The sequence below is a fragment of the Oncorhynchus keta genome, chromosome 27 (assembly GCF_023373465.1).
Source record: "Oncorhynchus keta strain PuntledgeMale-10-30-2019 chromosome 27, Oket_V2, whole genome shotgun sequence".
Lineage (NCBI taxonomy): Eukaryota > Metazoa > Chordata > Actinopteri > Salmoniformes > Salmonidae > Oncorhynchus > Oncorhynchus keta.
In genome coordinates this window covers 41,837,909-41,861,582 of record NC_068447.1, presented here as the reverse complement: position 1 = coordinate 41,861,582, position 23,674 = coordinate 41,837,909, and the positions used below count along the sequence as shown (strand labels likewise).

The 23,674-nt window shown below is 48.2% G+C and overlaps 2 protein-coding genes across 3 annotated transcripts in view; one reads left to right on the top strand and one right to left on the bottom strand.

Annotated features, from left to right (window-relative positions):
- LOC118360336 (low-density lipoprotein receptor-related protein 1-like) overlaps nucleotides 1–23,674 on the bottom strand; it is a 146,179-nt gene that overhangs the window by 29,890 nt on the left and 92,615 nt on the right. For both annotated transcript variants that reach the window (XM_052482449.1, XM_052482450.1), the window contains exons 22-42: nucleotides 22,742–22,924; nucleotides 20,870–21,067; nucleotides 20,459–20,704; nucleotides 20,003–20,200; nucleotides 14,261–14,465; nucleotides 13,857–14,021; nucleotides 13,535–13,779; nucleotides 12,599–12,730; nucleotides 12,153–12,380; nucleotides 11,400–11,574; nucleotides 11,139–11,233; nucleotides 10,237–10,389; nucleotides 9,602–9,748; nucleotides 9,322–9,447; nucleotides 8,909–9,040; nucleotides 8,417–8,551; nucleotides 8,196–8,325; nucleotides 7,779–7,905; nucleotides 7,527–7,678; nucleotides 5,842–5,966; nucleotides 5,200–5,574 (exon numbers count right to left, since the gene is read on the bottom strand). In XM_052482449.1, the coding sequence (XP_052338409.1) occupies nucleotides 5,200–5,574; nucleotides 5,842–5,966; nucleotides 7,527–7,678; nucleotides 7,779–7,905; nucleotides 8,196–8,325; nucleotides 8,417–8,551; nucleotides 8,909–9,040; nucleotides 9,322–9,447; nucleotides 9,602–9,748; nucleotides 10,237–10,389; nucleotides 11,139–11,233; nucleotides 11,400–11,574; nucleotides 12,153–12,380; nucleotides 12,599–12,730; nucleotides 13,535–13,779; nucleotides 13,857–14,021; nucleotides 14,261–14,465; nucleotides 20,003–20,200; nucleotides 20,459–20,704; nucleotides 20,870–21,067; nucleotides 22,742–22,924 (3,672 nt within the window). The remainder of the gene's footprint in view (nucleotides 1–5,199; nucleotides 5,575–5,841; nucleotides 5,967–7,526; nucleotides 7,679–7,778; nucleotides 7,906–8,195; nucleotides 8,326–8,416; nucleotides 8,552–8,908; nucleotides 9,041–9,321; nucleotides 9,448–9,601; nucleotides 9,749–10,236; nucleotides 10,390–11,138; nucleotides 11,234–11,399; nucleotides 11,575–12,152; nucleotides 12,381–12,598; nucleotides 12,731–13,534; nucleotides 13,780–13,856; nucleotides 14,022–14,260; nucleotides 14,466–20,002; nucleotides 20,201–20,458; nucleotides 20,705–20,869; nucleotides 21,068–22,741; nucleotides 22,925–23,674) is intronic.
- Nucleotides 28–5,193, top strand: LOC118360097 (delta-type opioid receptor-like). The gene is made up of 5 exons (XM_035739207.2): nucleotides 28–2,908; nucleotides 3,047–3,183; nucleotides 3,848–4,243; nucleotides 4,369–4,450; nucleotides 4,542–5,193. The coding sequence occupies exons 1-5, from the start codon at nucleotides 2,719–2,721 to the stop codon at nucleotides 4,808–4,810; spliced, it is 1,074 nt and encodes a 357-aa protein (XP_035595100.2). The 5' UTR covers nucleotides 28–2,718; the 3' UTR covers nucleotides 4,811–5,193.

Below are 23,674 nucleotides of genomic sequence, written 5' to 3'. Positions count from 1 at the left end.
GTGGGGGTAGAACACAGTGGGGGAAAGACAGTCAGTAGAGGTATAGGCCCTATTGAGGGACTGGGACAGTACAGGAGGAAACAGGACAAGACATGATTCCGTTTTCAGCACCCTGTCGTTCTTTAGTGTAGTGGTCACAGTCACAGTCAATACTACTGTCACGGACCTTGGTGGGTCTCAAGCAAACGGACCAAGAGAGCCAATGAAAGAGCACCGCCTGCTGAGAAGGAAGCAAGTCCAAACAATGTATGTAGTATTGGCAAAGGGAGCAAACCTCTCTACAAAAAGTCCTTAAAGGGGTGAATTCAACTCTAAAATCATGAATTATCATTAAATGATGGAATAGGTTGCAAGCATGGACAACTTTCCAGGAAGGTAGTTGTTAAATGGCAATGGGAAAGGTTGTTATAGGGGCACGTCCATCCAAATCAGCTGTCGAATGGAAAAAAGCTGTGAGGAGACAGAGAGAGAGGGGAGTAGAGAAAGACGGCGAGAAAAGAGAGAAGAAAGGAGAAAAGAAAGGAGGAAAGAAATGACGAGAAAAGAGAAAGAACAGAGAAAAGAAAGGAGGAAAGAAAGCGAGAGAAGAAAGGACAAATGGTACAGTGCTTCGAGTGAAGGACCTGGCCATGCCTGCTGCTCGGTATCATCCTGTCATTTCATGGCTGACTGCCTGCACACACACCGCTCCTCTCCCCACAGACCCTGTTATGCATGGTGACTTGTTATCCAGGAAGAACATTTAAAAAAGACACCGCCAGAACGCGCGCGCACACACACACGCACACGCACACACACACACACACACACACACACACACACACACACACACACACACACACACACACACACACACACACACACACACACACACACACACACACACACACACCTTCTCCCTCTACAGTTTCCATTTCAGGATACTGGAACCCTTTTCTGACTCAAGTAGCTGTGTGACACCCGACAGAGGAGAGGTCACCCAAACACAATCCCCTGTAAAACTCTTTCAAGGGTCACCCCTTATGGGCTTTTCTCAGGGTTTCCCAGCATCTGCTGGCGTCACACCACGGTCCATTTTTTTACCACAGCAACTGCTCAATAATAAAAGCCTGGACACTCCATGTAACTGTTTGCTCATGGTCAAAAGTCAACAACGAGTTCTTTTTCTCCCAGGTGTTTAAGGTGGACGGAGGAGGGCTGGAAATCTTTGTGCACCTAAAGACAAGCAGTCAAACTGTAGCAGAGAGGGACGACAGCAAGAACAGGCAAAACATCCCTGCACAGCAGAGGCCAGCGTTTAAAGCTAACCAACCAGAACTCTACCAGGTTGGTGTCCAAGCCACAGTCGATATCCTCCATCCTTGAAATTCCTAGTGACAAGGGCAAACAAAAAGGAGGATGTTGGCCAGGACGCTAGCAAACAGCTGGTTAATCAGTAAAGCTATACAAATGTGATGTACCTGCCAGGGTTAGTGTGTTCTGAACCATTCTGCTGTTACTTATAATCAGAAACACCTCTGTGACTCCCCCTCCTCCTCCCCGCTCCTATCTCAGCCCCTGTTCAAACAGTAGTTAAACGAGAAGCGGACTGTTACTGACAACATTACCTATCCGACAGACGAACAGGGAGTATCGTTCTCAAGAACAACAAAGCCCTCTCTTTCCCCCTCGTCTTTATTGTGCCCTCTTTTTTTTGTGTGTCATCGTTCCTTCTCTCGCGTTCCTGGTTGTTCCGCCTCTTCTCTAGCTACCCGAGGAATCTGAATCTGTGGCCAGGCAGGCAGGAGAGCTGAATGAACCTCATAGCGGGACGACAACACCACAGGCACCGCAGCGAGGCACTTAGCTTCAAGTAGAATTGACTGCTTTGAAATGGCACCTGAGACGGCAGGCAGCGACAGCCACTCCTTTGTATTATAGTGTTGCTTGGTTTCAACAAATCAATGCAACATTAAAGGAAGAGACTGGATAGACATTTTTTATTTTTAAATCACCAACTTCTTTGGGGGAGGGGGGTGGGGGTGCTGATATGGAACACAGCCAGTTGCAGCCAGCGTCAGGAATGGACCCCTCCTCTCAATGTCATAGTCTCTAAGAAGAAGTATTTGTGTGCAAACCTGGATCATTAAAACTTGTTTTGGAAGTCTGGAGTGCACTACTACGCCCCTGATTCTATGAGATTATAGTCTTGTTGGGTGTTCTGGCCAGAGACCGTAGAAACTAAACAACAGAAATCGATGCGTCATTCTTGTCAAATAGAAAGCGCCCGGACAAAGATTGTCACATCGTCTAAGCTGTGGAAACATAAAGGAATCTCAACTGCATTCGAGACAAGGAAGAACCGCCCAGACACCGATGCATTGTTCACACGCTCCTGAGCATGAAAGACCTTAACTGCTCAGTTAGCTGCTGCCTGTCAACGGGAACGTGTCAGTGATCCTGTCAGTCGTCGCGTTGGAAGTGCCAATGTGGTTACGAGTGATAAGGTTTTACAGTAGGAGAGGGTACGTTGGGAGGAGGGGCGTTGGGGACGAGTGTCAGAGACAGTGTTACTGTTATGTCGCCTATTATCAGACAGTAGTTATAAGGACTATCAAGATTAGTGATAATTAGTAGTCTGTTATATCAGCGCTGCCGTGTGTGTGTGTGTGTGTGTGTCTATGGAGGACAGAATAGAATAGAATTCAAATTTGCTTGGCAACAAAGAGCTGTGGTGAAATGCTGCTGATGAACAATAGTGATGTGGGAGCTTTGTGTAACAGTAGTAGTGGTGGGGGCCAGGGCAATGGGACAGACGGGACCGAGATGACGAAGTTGTTGGTGCCCATGCTGGACGGCCTCATCCTGGTGACAGGCCTGGCGGGCCACTGCCTAGTCATCTCCATCCTGGCCGGCCGCAGGAGGCGAGGTGATTGATAGATTTTTGGGGTACAAATTTTGTACAGTTAGAAAGTCTTTTAAAAAAAAAGATTAAGCCCCAGAGGACGACACATTGAAAGCGTGAAAAAAAATAATCATAATTTGTTCCACGTTGTCGTGTGTGTAGGTGGAAAGCCTCCTCATGGGACAGACACCCTGCTGCTGGCTCTGAGTGCTGCTGACATGCTGCTGTTGCTCTGCCTACCCTTCCACACCGCGGCCATCGCCCTGGGCTCCTGGCCCTTCGGCAGCTTCCTCTGCAAGGTCCTTCATCCCTCCATCTTTTCATTCTTTGACTAGGGATACACTTGATTTATTTTTATGTACTTCCTTACTTAGAGCTTCAACAGTATTTTTATGTACCTCCTTACTTAGAGCTTCAACAGCATTTTTATGTACTTCCTTACTTAGAGCTTCAACAGTATTTTTATGTACCTCCTTACTTAGAGCTTCAACAGCATTTTTATGTACTTCCTTACTTAGAGCTTCAACAGTATTTTTATGTACTTCCTTACTTAGAGCTTCAACAGTATTTTTATGTACTTCCTTACTTAGAGCTTCAACAGTATTTTTATGTACTTCCTTACTTAGAGCTTCAACAGTATTTTTATGTACTTCCTTACTTAGAGCTTCAACAGTATTTTTATGTACCTCCTTACTTAGAGCTTCAACAGTATTTTTAGGATCATGTTGTATAGTGCCTTGGGTATGAGAAATACGCTCTACAACTGTGCTTCAATAGTATTTTTATGTACTTCCTTTACTTAGAGCTTCAATAGTATTTTTATGTACTTCCTTTACTTAGAGCTTCAACAGTATTTTTATGTACTTCCTTTACTTAGAGCTTCAACAGTATTTTTAGGATCATGTTGTATCGTGCCTTGGGTATGAGAAATACGCTCTACAACTGTGTTATGCTGATTATTAGGTCGTCAGCTTCCTGGGCGTGGCCTGTTCTTCCGCCTCAGTCTTCACGCTGGCTGCGCTCGCCGTGACCCGCTACCTGACTGTGGTCCACCCCGCCTGGTCCTTCCGCTCTCGCATGCACAGCCGCCTCAAACTGACCGTGGCGCTCCTCTGGGTTCCCGCCGTAGCCCTGGCAGCTCCGCAGTTTGCTTTCCGCACGGTGGCGGTGTCCAGCGCGTTACACTGCTTCGCCTTCCTGGGCGGCCTCAGTCAGCTGGTGTACAGCACGGCGTTGTTCCTGTTTGCCTTTGCGATACCATTGGGGGTTATTGTGATGATGTACGCCAAGATCTACTGCTTCCTGCGCCAGACGAGAGTGTCGGGACGTGCCCCTCAGCTGGAGCGCTACCAAAGCCAGGTAACCTGACCAAGGTGGCCGCCGTCCTGTCGTCATGTTGCCGGGATATCCGTGATCCATTCTAGTGTCGTTTCTAGTTTTACCTCCATGTATTCTAATGTTCTGTTTACTTCTGTGACCCACAGGTGACCCACACGTCAGCTCTGCTGGTGCTGGTCTTCACCCTCTGCTGGCTGCCCTCCTACGGCCTCATGTTCTCCCTCTTGGGTACCACAATAATCTGTTGTATTGTCTTTTCAATTGTTGTAATATTGTGGACTGGATGAAACTTCTATCCCTCTCGCACTCTCCCTCACAGGGGTCAAGATCTCTGGTGTCTCCAGCTACCGCTCCATAGCAATCTTCATCCGCCTACTGGCGTCTTCAGCCGCGGTGGTTAACCCCGTCCTCTACGTGTTCATGTCCAATAAGTTCAGGAGGGATCTGATGGACTTGGGCCGGGAGAGATGGGAGGGTTGCAGGGGGTGTACGGCAGGGTGTCCGGGGGTGTTCAGGGGCAGGGACATGGTGCGGCCCTTCAACCCTGTGGAGCTGGATACGCCAACCCTACCCTTACCCGGATTCTAAGGGTTACTATGAAAGGTCTATGGACATTCTGTGGATACTTAACAGATATTCTGTAGAGATTTAATGACCCTCTATGGACACTATGAACTTTCTATGGTTCATTTAAGGACCACTATGGACCCCTCTATGGACAGTGGGGCAACATGTTTGATTTGAATAAGATCGGTCTTACAACCTCATTTCAATAAACACAATTACCTCAGCTGAGGCCATTTGCTTTCTTCCTGTTTTTTTAATAGCACAAGCGGATTAAAAAACCACACGTGTACGAGTGCGTGAACGGCCAGCTAAAACGGCCAATTCCACGCGATTCTCCGTTGAGAGGATCCGCTAGAATGTTTTGCCTCTTGCGGACAGCGGAACATTACAGCGTCAACGTTAATACTCACTCTCCACCACCGTCTTGAGGTCTGAGCCGTCATCGTTGATCTGCTGGATGTTTCCAAAGTGGATGTCACTGAAGAAGATCCGATTGGCTCCCCTCCCCCCTCCCCCGCGGGAGTCAAAGGTCAGAGCGATGACGTTCTTCATGTGCTCCGGGTCCTCGAAGGGCTTGATGGGGGCGTTCAGGTTGGTCTCGTCTGACAGGTGGATGCTCTTCAGAATGGTCCGCTCCGAGTAGAGCAGGTAGCTGTCGTAGTCGCGGCAGCCGCGGCCGTCCTCGGCCAGCATGCCGTGTGCGCAGGCGCACGTTCGCTCCCCGTTGCCGCGGTACAGGCAGAGCTGTTCGCAGCCGCCGTTGTTGTCTTTACAGACGTTGGTGCCTGAGGGAGAGCACACGCACGTCAGTCGCATAGACACATCAGTCTCACACAACTTAAAACAAGCACACCAGGGTTAGAGGGAATTCCATTTCAGACAATCCAGGAAGGGAATTAAAAATCCTTGTTCAAAATAACTGCTCCTTTTTATTTACTTTTCATTTGAAGTGTCAATTAAACTCCCGCGTTGACCGATTTAAAATGAAACGGATCCCAACCCTGCCACACAGGTTCTCTGTGGGTTTCTCTTAGGGGTTTAAAAGTCCTTACCTTGTTGCCGGTCCCTGTTGAAGACCTTGATGTCCTTTAGTTGGACACCGATGCCGGTCCTCAGATACACATATTCCGTCGCGTTGTCTTTGTTGCCTCTCTTGATGGAACCGTTGGCGTGAGTCCTGGTCCGACACGGCAAAACAAAACACTAGTCAGTCACGCTCAAACAGGCTCGGAGGTAAAAACAAAACACTAGTCAGTCACGCTCAAACAGGCTCGGAGGTAAAAACAAAACACTAGTCAGTCACGCTCAAACAGGCTCGGAGGTAAAAACAAAACACTAGTCAGTCACGCTCAAACAGGCTCGGAGGTAAAAACAAAACACTAGTCAGTCACGCTCAAACAGGCTCGGAGGTAAAAACAAAACACTAGTCAGTCACGCTCAAACAGGCTCTGAGGTAAAAACAAAACACTAGTCAGTCACGCTCAAACAGGCTCTGAGGTAAAAACAAAACACTAGTCAGTCACGCTCAAACAGGCTCGGAGGTAAAAACAAAACACTAGTCAGTCACGCTCAAACAGGCTCGGAGGTAAAAACAAAACACTAGTCAGTCACGCTCAAACAGGCTCTGAGGTAAAAACAAAACACTAGTCAGTCACGCTCAAACAGGCTCTGAGGTAAAAACAAAACACTAGTCAGTCACGCTCAAACAGGCTCGGAGGTAAAAACAAAACACTAGTCAGTCACGCTCAAACAGGCTCGGAGGTAAAAACAAAACACTAGTCAGTCACGCTCAAACAGGCTCGGAGGTAAAAACAAAACACTAGTCAGTCACGCTCAAACAGGCTCGGAGGTAAAAACAAAACACTAGTCAGTCACGCTCAAACAGGCTCTGAGGTAAAAACAAAACACTAGTCAGTCACGCTCAAACAGGCTCTGAGGTAAAAACAAAACACTAGTCAGTCACGCTCAAACAGGCTCTGAGGTAAAAACAAAACACTAGTCAGTCACGCTCAAACAGGCTCGGAGGTAAAAACAAAACACTAGTCAGTCACGCTCAAACAGGCTCTGAGGTAAAAACAAAACACTAGTCAGTCACGCTCAAACAGGCTCTGAGGTAAAAACAAAACACTAGTCAGTCACGCTCAAACAGGCTCGGAGGTAAAAACAAAACACTAGTCAGTCACGCTCAAACAGGCTCGGAGGTAAAAACAAAACACTAGTCAGTCACGCTCAAACAGGCTCGGAGGTAAAAACAAAACACTAGTCAGTCACGCTCAAACAGGCTCGGAGGTAAAAACAAAACACTAGTCAGTCACGCTCAAACAGGCTCTGAGGTAAAAACAAAACACTAGTCAGTCACGCTCAAACAGGCTCTGAGGTAAAAACAAAACACTAGTCAGTCACGCTCAAACAGGCTCGGAGGTAAAAACAAAACACTAGTCAGTCACGCTCAAACAGGCTCGGAGGTAAAAACAAAACACTAGTCAGTCACGCTCAAACAGGTTCGGAGGTAAAAACAAAACACAAATTCTATTAAACGACACTCACGCCATGGGAATGGAAGTCTGGTAAACAGAAGGACGGCATAAGAATGTGGGGAAACTTCGTCTTTGGCCTACCCTCCTTAAAAAGGAGCCAATGCTCATTCGTCGAGTAAATCAGGCATACCCTAGCAGGGTAGCATATTAAAGGATTAAACCGAGACCGAGGAGGTGACGGGGGGCAGCAGGGAGCTCACCTGTCGCTCCAGTAGATGTAGCCCTCGAAGACGGACACAGCGAACATGTCCATGTTGTTGTTGACCAGCACCACCTCTCGGTTCTCTCCCGTCTCCAGGTTGATGCGCTCGATCCGGTCGGTCCGTGCGTCACACCAGTACAACAGCCCCTCCTACACACACACAATCAGACAAATACTCAAACCGGTTTCTAAAAAAAGGAAAAAACGCTGGGTGTGCGTGAATCTGTGTGTGTGTGTGTGTGGACTGTACCCTGTAGTCGATGGAGATTCCGTTGGGCCACATGATGCTGGAGTTGACCAGGACTAATCTCTGAGAGCCATCCAGACGGGCCCTCTCTATACGGGGGACCTGGCCCCACTCTGTCCAGAACAGATACCTGCAGGGACACGCAGACACACACGCAGACACACACACACACGCAGACACACACACACACACGCAGACACACACACACGCAGACACACACACACACACTCATATGAGTTTGAAGGAAAAAATGTACAGTTTCCCCATCATATGACAAGCTACTGCCCGTAATTATTAATCAAAATGCAAACATAACTGGTTGCTGGACTAATTACAACCTATAAGTAACCATGTTAAGACACACAGAGCACTACGGTACACACAGACACCCAATCCCTAGTCCCAGCCCCAACTACATACCCTTTCTCTGGGTGCACAGTGATGGCGCGGGGCTTGTCCAAGCCCTGGGAGATGACCACATAGCAGAAGGATCCATTGAGTCTGGCCACCTCGATGACGTCAAAGCCCTGGTCTGTCCAGTAGATGTTACCTGACAGGGGGCGGATGGGAGGAGTCAGTGTGTGTGTGCGTGTGCGCGTCCCTGCGTGTGTATGTGGTTGCGGTTCTGGTTGTTCTCTGACCTGCGATCCAGTCCACAGTGATGCCCTCCACCCTGCCGATGCCGTTGGTCACCACGTCTTCCCGCCACGTCTGGTCTCTCTTAGCTCGGCTGATGGTGCTCAGTCCCATGTCCACCCAGTAGATCGTGTCATTTTCTACGAGACAGAAGTGATGACCGTTCGTAACCGGATACAATAATCATTACCGTTAGCAAAATAAAGTCCTACTAAAATAGATAGCCTAGCAGTTAAGAGCATTGAGACCGTAACCAAAAGGTCGCCGGTTCGAATCCCGGAGCGACTAGGAGGTGGGGGGGGGATCTGCCGCAACCCTAATTGCTCTGGATAATATGTGTTACTTGTAAGACCGTAGGCAGGTACAGCGTAGAAACCGTTTGGGGAAACATCTGCAGTACGGTTGGCGTGACGACACATTAACACTCAGGTGACTTGATCCTCAAACCAAAACTCCTGTTTCGAGATTTTGGTTGGCCCAGAAAGCAGTACACTCACCGGCGTGGAAGTCGATGCCCACAGCCAGCGAGGTGCCAGACACGGGCACCAGGGCATCAGATTTGTCAGACGGGTCCAGGGGGATTCCTCGAATTCCCTCATGTACCGAGTAGAGCAGGAAGGAGCCCATACCTGGAGAGGGAGGACAGAAAGTTCAACGCTGCTGTTACAGTAGGATTTCTCTGTATATTCTACACGGCCATATTAGAGGATGAGGTGCTTCTATATCCACGACTGTCTGGTGCCTGTGACCCTTTGAATCCCTTTGCGACGTACCGCAATTTGTGGATTTGAATAAAGTGTTTCAAAATGTGTGTGTGTGTGTGTGTGTGTGTGTGTGTGTGTGTGTGTGTGTGTGTGTGTGTGTGTGTGTGTGTGTGTGTGTGTGTGTGTGTGTGTGTGTGGTCTCTTACCCTCGCAGGACTGCTGTCCAGTCTTAAGGCTGTAGCCTGCAGTACACATACAGGCTCTGGTGCTAGAGGAGGTGGGCAGGCACAGCTGGGAACAGTCTCCATTGTTATTACTGCACAGGTTGATGCCTGGGACAACAGAGGGGGAACAAAAATACAGCCAAACGATAATGAAAACTCACTTTAAAAACAAAAACACCTCGTTCGTTAACTCGTCGGAGCTTCGACCAGGAAAGTCAGAAAGCGGGACAGGGTAGGTGTGACAACTAGTGCGACGTCCTACCTGCACCTGTCTGCAGGCTCTCGTTGTATATTCTCATGTGCATCATAGGAGAGGTGTTGTTTCGCAGCACCTTCCAGTTCCCCCCGTTACTCTTATCACACGTCCCCATCTGGTCTGTCCCCTGGTCGGCCCACCACAGCTTGTCACCTAGACACACAGCATAGACATTCAGTACCACAGGCACACAACAGTACCACAGCTTGTCACCTAGACACACAGCATAGACATTCAGTACCACAGGCACACAACAGTACCACAGCTTGTCACCTAGACACACAGCATAGACATTCAGTACCACAGGCACACAATGGTTTAAAATGGGTGTTTCACACGACGTTGCAGAGTTTTCCCTGATTCCATATTTTTCCCCCTGAGGGCAGAAACAAATGCGATTGGTTAAGTTGAGACTAGAAAGGTGATTGCTTCAAGTTAGGCAAATCATGTTAATGGGCAATAAAGCTTTTTCGGATTCAAACTGCATTTAATTCCAGACTCGACAGACACAATAGACAAACGAATTACAACCAAAAAAAACAACTGTGTCACAGATAACACTAACAAAGTAGCAAACCCACAGGGCAACGCCGATTATAAAGAACTCATTTCAGCCAAGCGTAGCTTCGTTTCCGCCTTACCCATGATGGCCAGAGCGGACGCCTTGGTCAGCCTGCCTGGTTTGACCCCATCCAGGACCTCCAGGCCCGAGCCGTCCATCTGACAGCGGCTGATGGTGCCGTTCCCTGAGCTGACCCAGTACAGCTGCTCACGGTCGTAGTCTATAGACAGGCCTATAGGATATAGTTAGCACAACACGATCCCAGTCAGACCTCTCTCGTTCACTCACACAGCCTACGTCATAGTCTTCAGACAGGTCTGAAGGGGAAAAACAGGACAGATAACACTCCCTCTGTGCCGTAAGTCTATAGAAAAGCCTGGCAGGGACAGAAAGGGGACATATAACTACACCCACATTCTCTGACTGCTCCAAAATATTGTCTGTAGTTGGAAACAGGTGCTTTTTACCATTGCAGAACATAACACTGAAACCATTCAAACGGATGCAGCCTAATGGTTTGCTTGTTCCTCAGGAAAGGCCTAACAGTAACTAATCCAGACCTATCCTGAAGGGAACAAACCATACACAACAGGGTCGTTTCTCGGGACACAGATTAAGAGAAACTGACAAACTGAATTGTTTTCACGGAGGACTTGAATTGTGAGGGTGGCCACCCAATTTATTTTCATGATGAGCTAAATCTATTGGTTGCACAGGAGACCAGCAAAATGGATAAAGTAGTGAGGTGGTATAGCAGGAACAGCGGCATCTAGTGGTCAAACACGGTACTGCCACATTAACTTACGGTAAACAATGCAAGCGACTTCAATGACTCAGTTCTCTGAACAGGGCGGGGGAAAAGCATGACATGGTACGGAGAAACAATACTCACACACTCAAGCACGCACACACACTGACTCTCACTTTTTCCCACTTGCTCAGCATTGTTGTACACTAGAGTGTTGGTGTTCACCCACTCACCCACAGGGCCCTTTTGATTGGTGAAGAGCATGGTACGGTTACTGCCATCCATGTTGGCCATACTGATGTTGTCCCCATCAGTCCAGTACATCTTTCTGCAGAAGGACAAACACATGACCCCGTTGTTACACGTTAAGCTTGGTTTGACGGTCACTGAAATCACCGTGACAACGTCAACGTTCTTTTGCTGTCGTCGTGTTATTCAAAAACTCCATTCCTACTCCAGTGTGTGTGTGTGTGTGTGTGTGTGTGTGTACTCACCCCAGTATAGGGTGCAGGACCAGACAGTGGGGTTTGTCAAGGCCCTGGATAATAGCGTTCTTAAAGGATCCGTCCAGTCTGGCCACGTTGATCTGCTTCTTATTGGCATCATAGCTGGTCCAGAACAGGTTCCTAGACACCCAGTCTACTGCCAGACCATGGGCGTTGGGCAGGTCTGAAAAACAAGCACACAGACAAATTTAACTAAACCACTAACGACAGGTAACTAACTACCAACATGAAGGAAACACTTGAGTAAACAAAGGATACAAAGTATATGGAAAGTAGGTGCTTCCACACAGGTGTGGTTCCTGAGTTAATTAAGCATTTAACATCCCATCATGCTTAGGGTCGTGGATAAAAATGCCCAGCCGGCCATTATCTTGGCTACCATGGCTAGAAGAAGAGTTCTCAGTGTGTGTGTGTGTGTGTGTGTGTGTGGTCTCAGTCAACCAGATCTCAACCCAATTGAACACTTATGTGAGATTCTGGAGCGGCGCCTGAGACAGCGTTTTCCACCCCCATCAACAAAACACCAAGTGATGGAATTTATTGTGTAAGAATGGTGTCGCATCCCTCCAATAGAGTTCCAGACACTTGTAGAATCAACGCCAAAGCGCCTCGAAGCTGTTCTGGCTCGTGGTGCCCCAACGCCCTATTAAGACACTGTCGGTGTTTCCTTTATTTTGGCAGTTACCTATAGATTCAATAAACTAATTAGCATTAGAGTATTTGAAAGAGCGGTCATCCTACCAGCAGACACCACGGTCTCCACTCCGGTGCCGTTGATGAAGGCTCTCTTGATGGTCTGGGTTCGAACATCTGACCAGTAGATCCGGTGCTCCACGGCATCATAGTCCACCACGGTCACGTTGTCTATGTCTGGCACGGTGAAGGAGATGATGTAGTTATAGTAGGGGTTGTCTATGTCCACTCCCCTGATCTCTATCTGACGGGCATAGAGCAGGAACTGGCGAGACTCTGGAGAGAGAATGGAAGAGACAAGGGGGGGTACAGGGGATGGGTTACGATCCAGAAACTACAAAAAGGCAGTATTTGAGCATATCCAAGAGCGGCTGAACTAAAAACCATTAGTAAGACAGTCGTCCGATTGGGTGTTTCTAAATTACAGCAAATGTTGACCCATTGGTCACCATTCAGCCCTCTGAGAGAGAGAGTGTGTGTGTGTGTGTTCCTACCTTTGCAGGTGCGTTTGTCAGCCTGCAGCTTCATGAGGTGAGGACAGGCACAAGAGAACGTCTGGTTGAAGTTGATTAAACACAGGTGAGAACAGGGGCTCTGCTCATCAGAGGTGGCACAAGGGTTAGGAGCTGAGGGAGAGAGAGAGGACCAAGAAATGTTTAAATGAAAGAGATCTGGGTCCACTGTGACCATGTTCCATCGACTCGATTCTTATTCAATTTCGACCAGGGCAAATGGAATGAGAAAGAATATAAAAATAAAGCTATTATTTGATTCAATTACTAAAACACTTCCATCACAGAGCATCGCGCTGGAGACTGAGTGAAGGGAGCGGTCGGCAGATAGGGATGGAGTATAAGAGGGAGCAGAGGACAGAGCGAGACACGGATAGGGATCGAGTCAGTCATCGTCAGGCATGGTTTGTTTCCCCATCGGTGTCAGAGTGACTGGGGGAAGCTGTCAATCAACTGGCCAGTGAGACCTCAGCTCTGTTTTCCTTAGCCTCAGATCAGGGCCCGTATTCAGAAAGCATCTCAGAGTAAGAGCCTGTAAGTCCAGTCTGAAAGGCCAAATACTGCAGTGGGGGGCCTTTATGATCCACAGTGTGTGTGTGTGTGTGTGTGTGTGTGTGTGTGTGTGTGTGTGTGTGTGTGTGTGTGTGTGTGTGTGTGTGTGTGTGTGTGTGTGTGTGTGTCTACAAGGTGTTAGAAACTATGCTACGTCTCGTAGAACATGGAGGCAACACAGCACACAGTAGTGACGGTTAGGCGTCCCAGAGGATTGATGTGTTTGGGTTCAGGAGGTCTGGAGTGTAACCTCTCTGCAGTCCTGCCCTTTGCTGTGTCACTGTCCAGTTAGCAGTGAGAGACACCTGGGAAGTGTGGGGTGACTTGTTTGTGTCCGCGTTGATGATTTGTGTGCGTGCCACCTACCTTGGGGCTGTCTAGAGGGATGGTACACTTGCAGGTCGAAGGGTTGTGTGTTGGTGCGTTGGACGACGGTTACGTTGTTGCCGGTCCACTTGTTGGCCTTGGCCAGGGTGTTGGTCCTCCAGTCTGTCCAGTACACCTCTCCTCCGTACATGGTGACCGCAAAGGGGTGGGACAGGTACTCATGACCCCTCAGCACCTCGATCAGACCAGAGCCGTCATACAGAGCAGAGTAGATGGCATCAGACCTGGGGAGAGTGCGTCTGGGTGAGTGTGTGTGTGTGTGTGTGTGTGGGGGTGCGCGCGGTAAGGAGAGCAACAGTACCTGGCGTCGATCCATACAATGCGTCTCTCCATGTAGTCCACAGTCAGTCCGTTGGGCCAGCCACCGCTGCCAGTCTCTCTGTGGATGGTCCTCCTGGCCTCACCACTCATAGATGCTGCCTCGATCCTGGGCAGACTGGCATCCCAGTCTGTCCAGAACAGAATACTGACAACGAGAACAAAAAAGGGAGAGAGAGACACATTCATGAATATTCAGCGGTAGTCATTCACACAGTGTCTGAATATGTGAAGGGGGACTATCTATCTATCTATATATATATATATCTTTTTTTACAGTTCTATACAGAAGTCAGAGATTGCTTGTATATGATCTACTATTTCCAGTTCTATAGTATCTGTGGTATGGTATCGGTCACCGTGGTGGTTCAATGGTTTCATTCTCACCCGTCTCGGGGGTCCAGGGCGATGGCCCGGGGGTGCTCCACCTCTCCAGCCAGCAGAGTGGTCCTCATGGTTCCGTCCAGCTTGGCCACCTCGATCTGGTCCAGGTTGCTCTCCACCCAGTAGATGTTCCCTGCTATCCAGTCCACAGCCAGACCCTCTGGAGTGGCCAGGCCATACTGGATCACCACCTCGAAGGTGGTCAGAGCTGTGAGGAGGACAGGGGTCGGAGGGAGAGGGAAGGGAGATGGCTGGGTTAAGGCCTTGCATTTGGGGAATTCGAGATTTGTTTGGCACTCCCATCACTGACCTCAACACACAGACAAAAAAACTAGTAAGACGGAAATGGAAGGAAATAACCTGATCCGATAGGTCAAACTCCTCTCTTATAATGGACGTGACAGAAATGGGACACAGTGGACCAGGCCGTATTAAAATGTTTTTTTTTTGCAAAACGGGGCAATATTTGCTGGCGTAATACAACATGTCTGTCTAGTTCATGGCAAACGACAGCAGTTACAGACTAACTCTATCCAGCAGCGCACCCGCTTCGCTGTAACAAACCGCTGACAAACTGAGCGGACTGTTTGGAATTCCTTCTCTGTGGAACCTGAATCAGGTCAGTGGCATGGCACGCACTGCTTACCACTGTGGGATTTCGAGCAACAATTTGCTAACAATGGCAGAACGAAGGTGGTGACTTCTGGGAAACTTTTGAGAGAAAAAAACCCCCACCTACGCACGCACGCGCGCACGCACAGACACACACACAGTTCCCGGATAAACCTGGCACCCCGATGAAAGCAACGCAGTAATGGTGGACAGCTGATGATTCTGTGGAGTCCTTCACATGGCCTTCCAACAGTCATTAGATTACAGCATGAGAGGAAGAGGGCCTCTTCACAGCCAGGCTGTTGTTATACTGCTGGAACCACAGTTGGTTTTGCCTGGGGAGGGTGGGGAGGCTGTGTATGTGTGTGTCTGTGTATGTAGGGAGGAAACCTTTTGTTGTTGTTGTTGTTGTTGGCATGTTTGACCCTGTGGCGAAACCAGCGTCGCAATGTTTTTTTTCCATGGCAAAAATGAAAACACAAAGCATCGCAAACTCTTTGGTCCTTTAAAAAAAAAAAAACCTGCTGTTTGGCTATGGCTTGGAAAACAAACGTGACTCCGGATGACAACATGATGTTTGTTTCCAACATTAGGCCCGTTTTCCTAAAGAAGTTAAATCCGTTCATTTGTTCCCTTTGCCACGATACTATTGGCGATCCTGCTTTTGTCTCGGCCCTACAACTAAACACGGAGAGATCTTAAATCAGCAGAAGCTGATTTATGGTGGAGGGAGGGTTGTTTTTAAGAGGGTTAGAGGCGTGGGTGGGGGCCTGGGAACAGGGACTAATGGAATACGCTGGTTCCTACGCTACACCACAGTATGTGTGTCTGTTGCTCTGCCCCAGGGTGGCTTGTCACGCAAAGGAGTGGTGAGACAAATTTGAAGAGACAAAGCCTTCCGTCGTTCTCTCTCTCTCTCTGTGTGTATGTGTCTGGATTTCTTCTGTGGGATTCTGGGAACACACCCTTGATTGGCCAACAGACCTGGGGTTGGGGGGTGGGGTGGTAGGGGTCTGAGGTTGGGACATTGGGGGGAGAACACGGGCCAGCTGTGACCTGTCTGGGGGATTTATGCTGGGGACATTAATATACACCTAGACTAGATTTGACAGGCGAGGCTACCCTGAGACAGCACTGTTGTACGGGGGAAGTACATTCAGAGAAAGTGCAACCTTTGTAACTCATTTCTGTTTGTTCTCAGACTAAAGAGGAAACAACACGGTCCTTTCTACTCAATTTCCAGACGCTTTCTACTTCGAAGCCATTTCTATGTTGGCTGACGCAAGACCAAGCAGACCTTCCGACACATTAGTGATGGGTTTTCCAGAAAGATCTCCTGCCACCACCCTGGTCTCTGTGTGACAGCAGTCATCGTCACAGCATATCTTTAAGATCCCATTCTTTTTTTGTTGTGGTTGTCCCCTGATCCATTGATATTTGGATTTCAGTTTGTATTGACTGTCACGTCATGGGCTCTATTTGAACAAACCCAGCCGTAAACCTAAGCTCAGGCGGTAGTGCTTTAGGTTCTAAATGTTTTCACTATTACAATTCAATCGGCGCACTTGCAGGCATTGGCGTGGAAGGGCTGGGTTTTGACGAGTAAACACGTCCTGGGTGTGTCGAGGCTTGGCCCTTTAGAATGTGCTCCACGGCAAAATATGTGGTTGCGTCAAGGTTGTGCATTTACACTATTTTATTTATTGCCTGGGAATCGACTCCAAGTCCAATGTTAGTCCGTTATACTTTGTTTAACAGCTTACAGAAACAAACATGTCGACTATCCCAGATTTATTAAATAGGTTAACTTGGAACAACGTGGACTGCAAATGTGTTTCAGTAATTACACGGCTTCAATAGCATTCACACGGACGTAGAAGCTAGGCCTAATGTAAATATGGCTGAGCACGGACGTAGAAGCTAGGCCTAATGTAAATATGGCTGAGCACGGACGTAGAAGCTAGGCCTAATGTAAATATGGCTGAGCACGGACATAGAAGCTAGGCCTAATGTAAATATGGCTGAGCACGGACATAGAAGCTAGGCCTAATGTAAATATGGCTGAGCACGGACATAGAAGCTAGGCCTAATGTAAATATGGCTGAGCACGGACATAGAAGCTAGGCCTAATGTAAATATGGCTGAGCACGGACATAGAAGCTAGGTCTAATGTAAATATGGCTGAGCAAGGACATAGAAGCTAGGCCTAATGTAAATATGGCTGAGCACGGACGTAGAAGCTAGGCCTAATGTAAATATGGCTGAGCACGGACGTAGAAGCTAGGCCTAATGTAAATATGGCTGAGCAAGGACATAGAAGCTAGGCCTAATGTAAATATGGCTGAGCACGGACATAGAAGCTAGGCCTAATGTAAATATGGCTGAGCACGGACATAGAAGCTAGGCCTAATGTAAATATGGCTGAGCACGGACATAGAAGCTAGGCCTAATGTAAATATGGCTGAGCACGGACATAGAAGCTAGGCCTAATGTAAATATGGCTGAGCACGGACATAGAAGCTAGGCCTAATGTAAATATGGCTGAGCACGGACATAGAAGCTAGGCCTAATGTAAATATGGCTGAGCACGGACATAGAAGCTAGGCCTAATGTAAATATGGCTGAGCAAGGACATAGAAGCTAGGCCTAATGTAAATATGGCTGAGCAAGGACATAGAAGCTAGGCCTAATGTAAATATGGCTGAGCACGGACATAGAAGCTAGGCCTAATGTAAATATGGCTGAGCACGGACATAGAAGCTAGGCCTAATGTAAATATGGCTGAGCACGGACATAGAAGCTAGGCCTAATGTAAATATGGCTGAGCACGGACATAGAAGCTAGGCCTAATGTAAATATGGCTGAGCACGGACATAGAAGCTAGGCCTAATGTAAATATGGCTGAGCACGGACATAGAAGCTAGGCCTAATGTAAATATGGCTGAGCACGGACATAGAAGCTAGGCCTAATGTAAATATGGCTGAGCACGGACATAGAAGCTAGGCCTAATGTAAATATGGCTGAGCACGGACATAGAAGCTAGGCCTAATGTAAATATGGCTGAGCACGGACATAGAAGCTAGGCCTAATGTAAATATGGCTGAGCACGGGAACAGGCCTAATGCTAGGCCTAATGTAAATATGGCTGAGCACGGACATAGAAGCTAGGCCTAATGTAAATATGGCTGAGCACGGACATAGAAGCTAGGCCTAATGTAAATATGGCTGAGCACGGACGTAGAAGCTAGGCCTAATGTAAATATGGCTGAGCACGGACGTAGAAGCTAGGCCTAATGTAAATATGGCTGAGCAAGGACATAGAAGCTAGGCCTAATGTAAATATGGCTGAGCACGGACATAGAAGCTAGGCCTAATGTAAATATGGCTGAGCACGGACATAGAAGCTAGGCCTAATGTAAATATGGCTGAGCACGGACATAGAAGCTAGGCCTAATGTAAATATGGCTGAGCACGGACATAGAAGCTAGGCCTAATGTAAATATGGCTGAGCACGGACATAGAAGCTAGGCCTAATGTAAATATGGCTGAGCACGGACATAGAAGCTAGGCCTAATGTAAATATGGCTGAGCACGGACGTAGAAGCTAGGCCTAATGTAAATATGGCTGAGCACGGACATAGAAGCTAGGCCTAATGTAAATATGGCTGAGCACGGACGTAGAAGCTAGGCCTAATGTAAATATGGCTGAGCACGGACGTAGAAGCTAGGCCTAATGTAAATATGGCTGAGCACGGACGTAGAAGCTAGGCCTAATGTAAATATGGCTGAGCACGGACGTAGAAGCTAGGCCTAATGTAAATATGGCTGAGCACGGACGTAGAAGCTAGGCCTAATGTAAATATGGCTGAGCACGGACATGCTAAACACTGTCAATAAGCAAGATTAAAGACATTATTGATGAGGCCTTAAAAAGAGAACAAATAATTCTAATCAAATTCTTGTTATAAAATAGGCTGTGTCACACCTATCATTTCTCCCTGTGGGTACATAGTATTCAATGAACGCAGATTATGGAGGGTTATACGCACATACACATTTTCCTCAGGAGCTGGACAAAGAGCCAACGTAAAGAGAAAGGGAGAACGTTCGCTCATCGTGATACTGCTCCCCAATAGGCCTATGTTTTCTGAACATAAATCGGGAAACTATTTCACAGATCAGATCGCATTCACACGTCCACAGAGGTTCAAGCGCTCCACGGACGTTGTTGCCACAAAACTAGGAAGGTGAATCATTCTAACACAATTCAACGAAAAACAAGGAATCTTAAAAAAAATGTGTTTTTAACAACAATAAATACATGTCAAATGTAAATGACACCATAAAATCCCCAGGGGAGAACAATTGCCGTTGAACCAGCCTTCGATACAGTAGCCTTAAGGGAGGGCTTGGGTTTTGGACCTATGAAATAGAAAACAAGCAATTCGCACAGCTGACGGATAACCTCTGAATACGAGGTTCACCGGTATTCACGAGGTTCTCGTCTCTCGTTTCATGACGGGCCATGGACACGTAGCCTACATCACGGGACCAAAACAGGACCTGCACGGCTAAAATAAATGTGGGCCTGCCTACAATGCATACTGTAGTTAAAAAAAAGGGAATGTCAGCTCACTGTTTTACTCCTCTCAAAACGTGATATTTTAATGAAGCTTTGGCGATTTAGAGTTATTGCCAAGCGGTCTCAGGAGCCAATCCCTTTAATTGACAGTCTAGACTACTTAAACGAATGCATTGGGCAGACAAGAGAAGGGCCTTAATTGAGGAGGGGAAGCTATGCTTGGTTTTTAATACAATAAAATGAAACGTGGGGGAAAAAAACATCCGTTTTTTTAAATGTTTCGAAATAGGAAGTATACAAGTACAAAACGCACAATAGGCTACTCTTGTTCCATGTTCATATGGGCAGTGTGCATCACGGCTGGGTAAGCCGAGTTTCCACTGTCAAAATTAATGTCATAACTAACTGGTAAATTGCCAAACCTGGCGTTTAGGGCTGGAAAATACCTGTGCGGCAGTTTCTACACGAAGCAATTGCTAACACCAGCCGGCGAATGAAAAAAAGCCAAATGAGTGTAATAAGTTGAATAAACGGACAAGCTCCCCCTCACCTCCGTTCTCGGACAGTTTCCCGCGGTAGATCTTGTCCTCCACCACGTCGGTCCAGTAGAGGGTGTTCTGGCTGAGGTGGAAGTCCAGAGCGATGGTGTTCCTCAGGTTAGGCACCAGCACGCTGAACTCTCCCTTGTGGAGGTCAATACGACGGATCTCATGGCGGTTGGAGAAGATGATGAATGGCTTGAAGGGGTCTGGGGGGGTAGAGAAATATGGGATATGGAAGGGATCATTTTGGGGCCCTGGAGATTGTCCTTGTTAGGTCACATGGTCTTAAATCGTGGTCTCCGTTCTTATGGTAGATATACCCAAAGTTCATTATTTACAAAACGCCATAACTCACACAAACAACCACGGTTCTCATCAGATGGCCAACAAGATTATATATCCATTTTCTACCTCTCTACTACCTTCTCCCCTCTCTCTGACCTTTCACCCTCTCCTCTGCTCACCAGTGCTCTTGCAGCTCTCCATATCGGTCTCCAGCTCCCAGCCCTCGTAGCAGGAACACTTGACGCTGCTCTTCTCTTGCTCACACTTCTGGCTGCACTTGAGGTGCTTGGCGCAGAGGTTCATGATGTGGCAGGTCTTGTTGTCGGCGCCCAGCTCCATGCCCAGGGGGCAGGAACACATGAAGCCCTCCCCAGGGATGATGGAGCAGTTGTGGCTGCAGCCGCCGTTGTCTATGGAGCACAGGTCTGTGGAGGGTGGCGAGTAGAGAGGAGAGGAGAAATCATAGAGATGTGTGGTTTGAGGCAATTCCTACCTTGACCAAGGTGGTGTAGCTATGGGTAGGGAGAGTGAGCGAGTGTGTGTGTGTGTGTGCGTGTGTGTGTTTGAAAGTGCGCGCGCGGTGCTCTTACCACAGAGTTTCTCGTCAGAGCCGTCGGGACAGTCGTCAGTGCCGTCACACAGCTTCTCGACGGGCAGACAGATCGAGTCGTTGGTGACACAGACGTGGTGGGACAGCTTACACAACAACGCCTCGCAGTTGTCCTCGTCCGAGTTGTCCTCACAGTCACTGTCCCCGTCACACACCCAGGCCTTGCTGATACAACGAGCTGGGGACAGGTCAAAAGGGTACAGGTCAGAAGTCACACCGCACTGACACAACAGGCTGAGGAGACAACCAGACAGAAGATCACACACACACACACACCGGGGTCTTACGGATACGCCGAAGGGACAATCGTGGAAACACCATGGCAACGTGAAAAGGGGGACAAGTTCAGCTCTGAATAGAGAAACAGAGATTGTGATGGCGGCTATGGCGTGCTGAACTCTGGGGGGGGGGGGGGGACATGGTTGCCTTTCTTGTGACGGCTGCTGGCCGTGTTAATCCAGACATCTTACTCCCCGGAGCACCAAGGGGTCACCGTGGGTAAAAGGCATCCTCGTTCCCAGAGAGCAGCTTGTTGTGATGTTCTGTCACAACAAGCCCCTTGGGATAACAAGCTCTCTTAAGTGATACAGTGTGTTTGACAGTGTGTGTCCAAACCGCTCAGACACTGCTGCAATGACTTACTACATGGAGAATACTTGCTCTGAGACATGGATGTTACTATAATGGCGTCTCGAGGATGTAGGGCAAGAGGACACCAGGACTTCTCACTGACTAATCTGATGAGGTCAGAAAAAAAAAAACTGACACACGCACCCACCACAGCCTGCCCTACCACAGACTTCCTGAACCCTCACTAACTGGTCTGATTAAAACCATTAACAAACAACAACAAAAAAGGCCACCGACTCAGTTAGCCAATACCATAGAGGAAGAGACAGGAAGAGAGAGCAGTTAGCCAATACCATAGAGGAAGAGACAGGAAGAGGGAGCAGTTAGCCAATAACATAGAGGAAGAGACAGGAAGAGGGAGCAGTTAGCCAATACCATAGAGGAAGAGACAGGAAGAGGGAGCAGTTAGCCAATATCATAGAGGAAGAGACAGGAAGAGAGAGCAGTTAGCCAATACCATAGAGGAAGAGACAGGAAGAGGGTGCAGTTAGCCAATACCATAGAGGAAGAGACAGGAAGAGAGAGCAGTTAGCCAATACCATAGAGGAAGAGACAGGAAGAGAGAGCAGTTAGCCAATACCATAGAGGAAGAGACAGGAAGAGAGAGCAGTTAGCCAATACCATAGAGGAAGAGACAGGAAGAGAGAGCAGTTAGCCAATACCATAGAGGAAGAGACAGGAAGAGAGAGCAGTTAGCCAATACCATAGAGGAAGAGACAGGAAGAGAGAGCAGTTAGCCAATAACATAGAGGAAGAGACAGGAAGAGAGAGCAGTTAGCCAATACCATAGAGGAAGAGACAGGAAGAGAGAGCAGTTAGCCAATACCATAGAGGAAGAGACAGGAAGAGAGAGCAGTTAGCCAATACCATAGAGGAAGAGACAGGAAGAGAAAGCAGTTAGCCAATACCATAGAGGAAGAGACAGGAAGAGAGAGCAGTTAGCCAATACCATAGAGGAAGAGACAGGAAGAGGGAGCAGTTAGCCAATACCATAGAGGAAGAGACAGGAAGAGGGAGCAGTTAGCCAATATCATAGAGGAAGAGACAGGAAGAGAGAGCAGTTAGCCAATACCATAGAGGAAGAGACAGGAAGAGGGAGCAGTTAGCCAATACCATAGAGGAAGAGACAGGAAGAGGGAGCAGTTAGCCAATACCATAGAGGAAGAGACAGGAAGAGAGAGCCCATTTCTCTTGACGGCTGAAACGGCCAACGCAAACTCACCGGAGTTCCTGCAGCTGAACTTGACGGCTGGGTCACACATGTGCGTCACGCCCTCACAGTCGCTCTCGTCACTCAGGTCCATGCAGTCGGTGTCCCCGTCGCAGCGCCAGCGCATGGGGATGCACAGGCCGTCCATGCGACACTGGAACTCATCCACGTGGCAACCCCCGGGAGGACGCGTTGCTAGGGAGACACAGGAAGGGAGAGAGAGAGAGAGAGAGCAGGGTTAGCCGACAGCAGAGGGGGATAGAGAGTATGGCGAGCGACAAGCGAAGAGAGACTGCTATTACGGACAGCTCCATTCGATAGCGGAGACGGCAAACCGGCGTAAAAACGCGTCCAATATCTCAACCCAGTTCGCCGTCGACAGGGTGGGTCTGCAGGGTCAGAATGGGTTCAGGCTCCAGGTGGGCCTCGTCGTGAACAAACCATGACAAAGCAGTTCTGTTCTGTTCCCACGGCCATCGTCGCCTGATGTTAAGGGCGTCATTAAGGAAGTGGAATAATGACATCCCTTCATGGCAAGAGTTGGCATGGAGGAATCAGCAGTTGGCATAGGGGCATAAGGAACAGGCCCAGGACTTTCTAAGTGGAATACAATATGTGAGAGAGAGAGAGGGAGGGGAAGGCAACAGTATTGCTTTTCTTCTCAAACTAATGACTTCCAGAGGGTTTGGCACACACACACACACACACACACACACACACACACACACACACACACACACACACACACACACACACACACACACACACACACACACACACACACACACACACACACACACACACACACACACACACACACACCTCTCCCCTGTCACTCCGGGGCAGGACAACTTCTAAGCAATTAACTCCTCTCTCAAAGCCAAACTGAGAGCTGAAGAAAAAGCAGAGAGACAGAGAGAGAAAGAGAGTCTAGGTAGAGAAAGA

Bases quoted from the DNA above. Each gene is read 5' to 3' on its own strand.
- LOC118360097 (XM_035739207.2), top strand. From the start codon at position 2,719: ATGCTGCTGATGAACAATAGTGATGTGGGAGCTTTGTGTAACAGTAGT. The intron at 4,244-4,368 runs GTAACCTGACCA...TGTGACCCACAG, and splicing joins TGGAGCGCTACCAAAGCCAG to GTGACCCACACGTCAGCTCT. The intron at 4,451-4,541 runs GTACCACAATAA...TCTCCCTCACAG, and splicing joins CCTCATGTTCTCCCTCTTGG to GGGTCAAGATCTCTGGTGTC.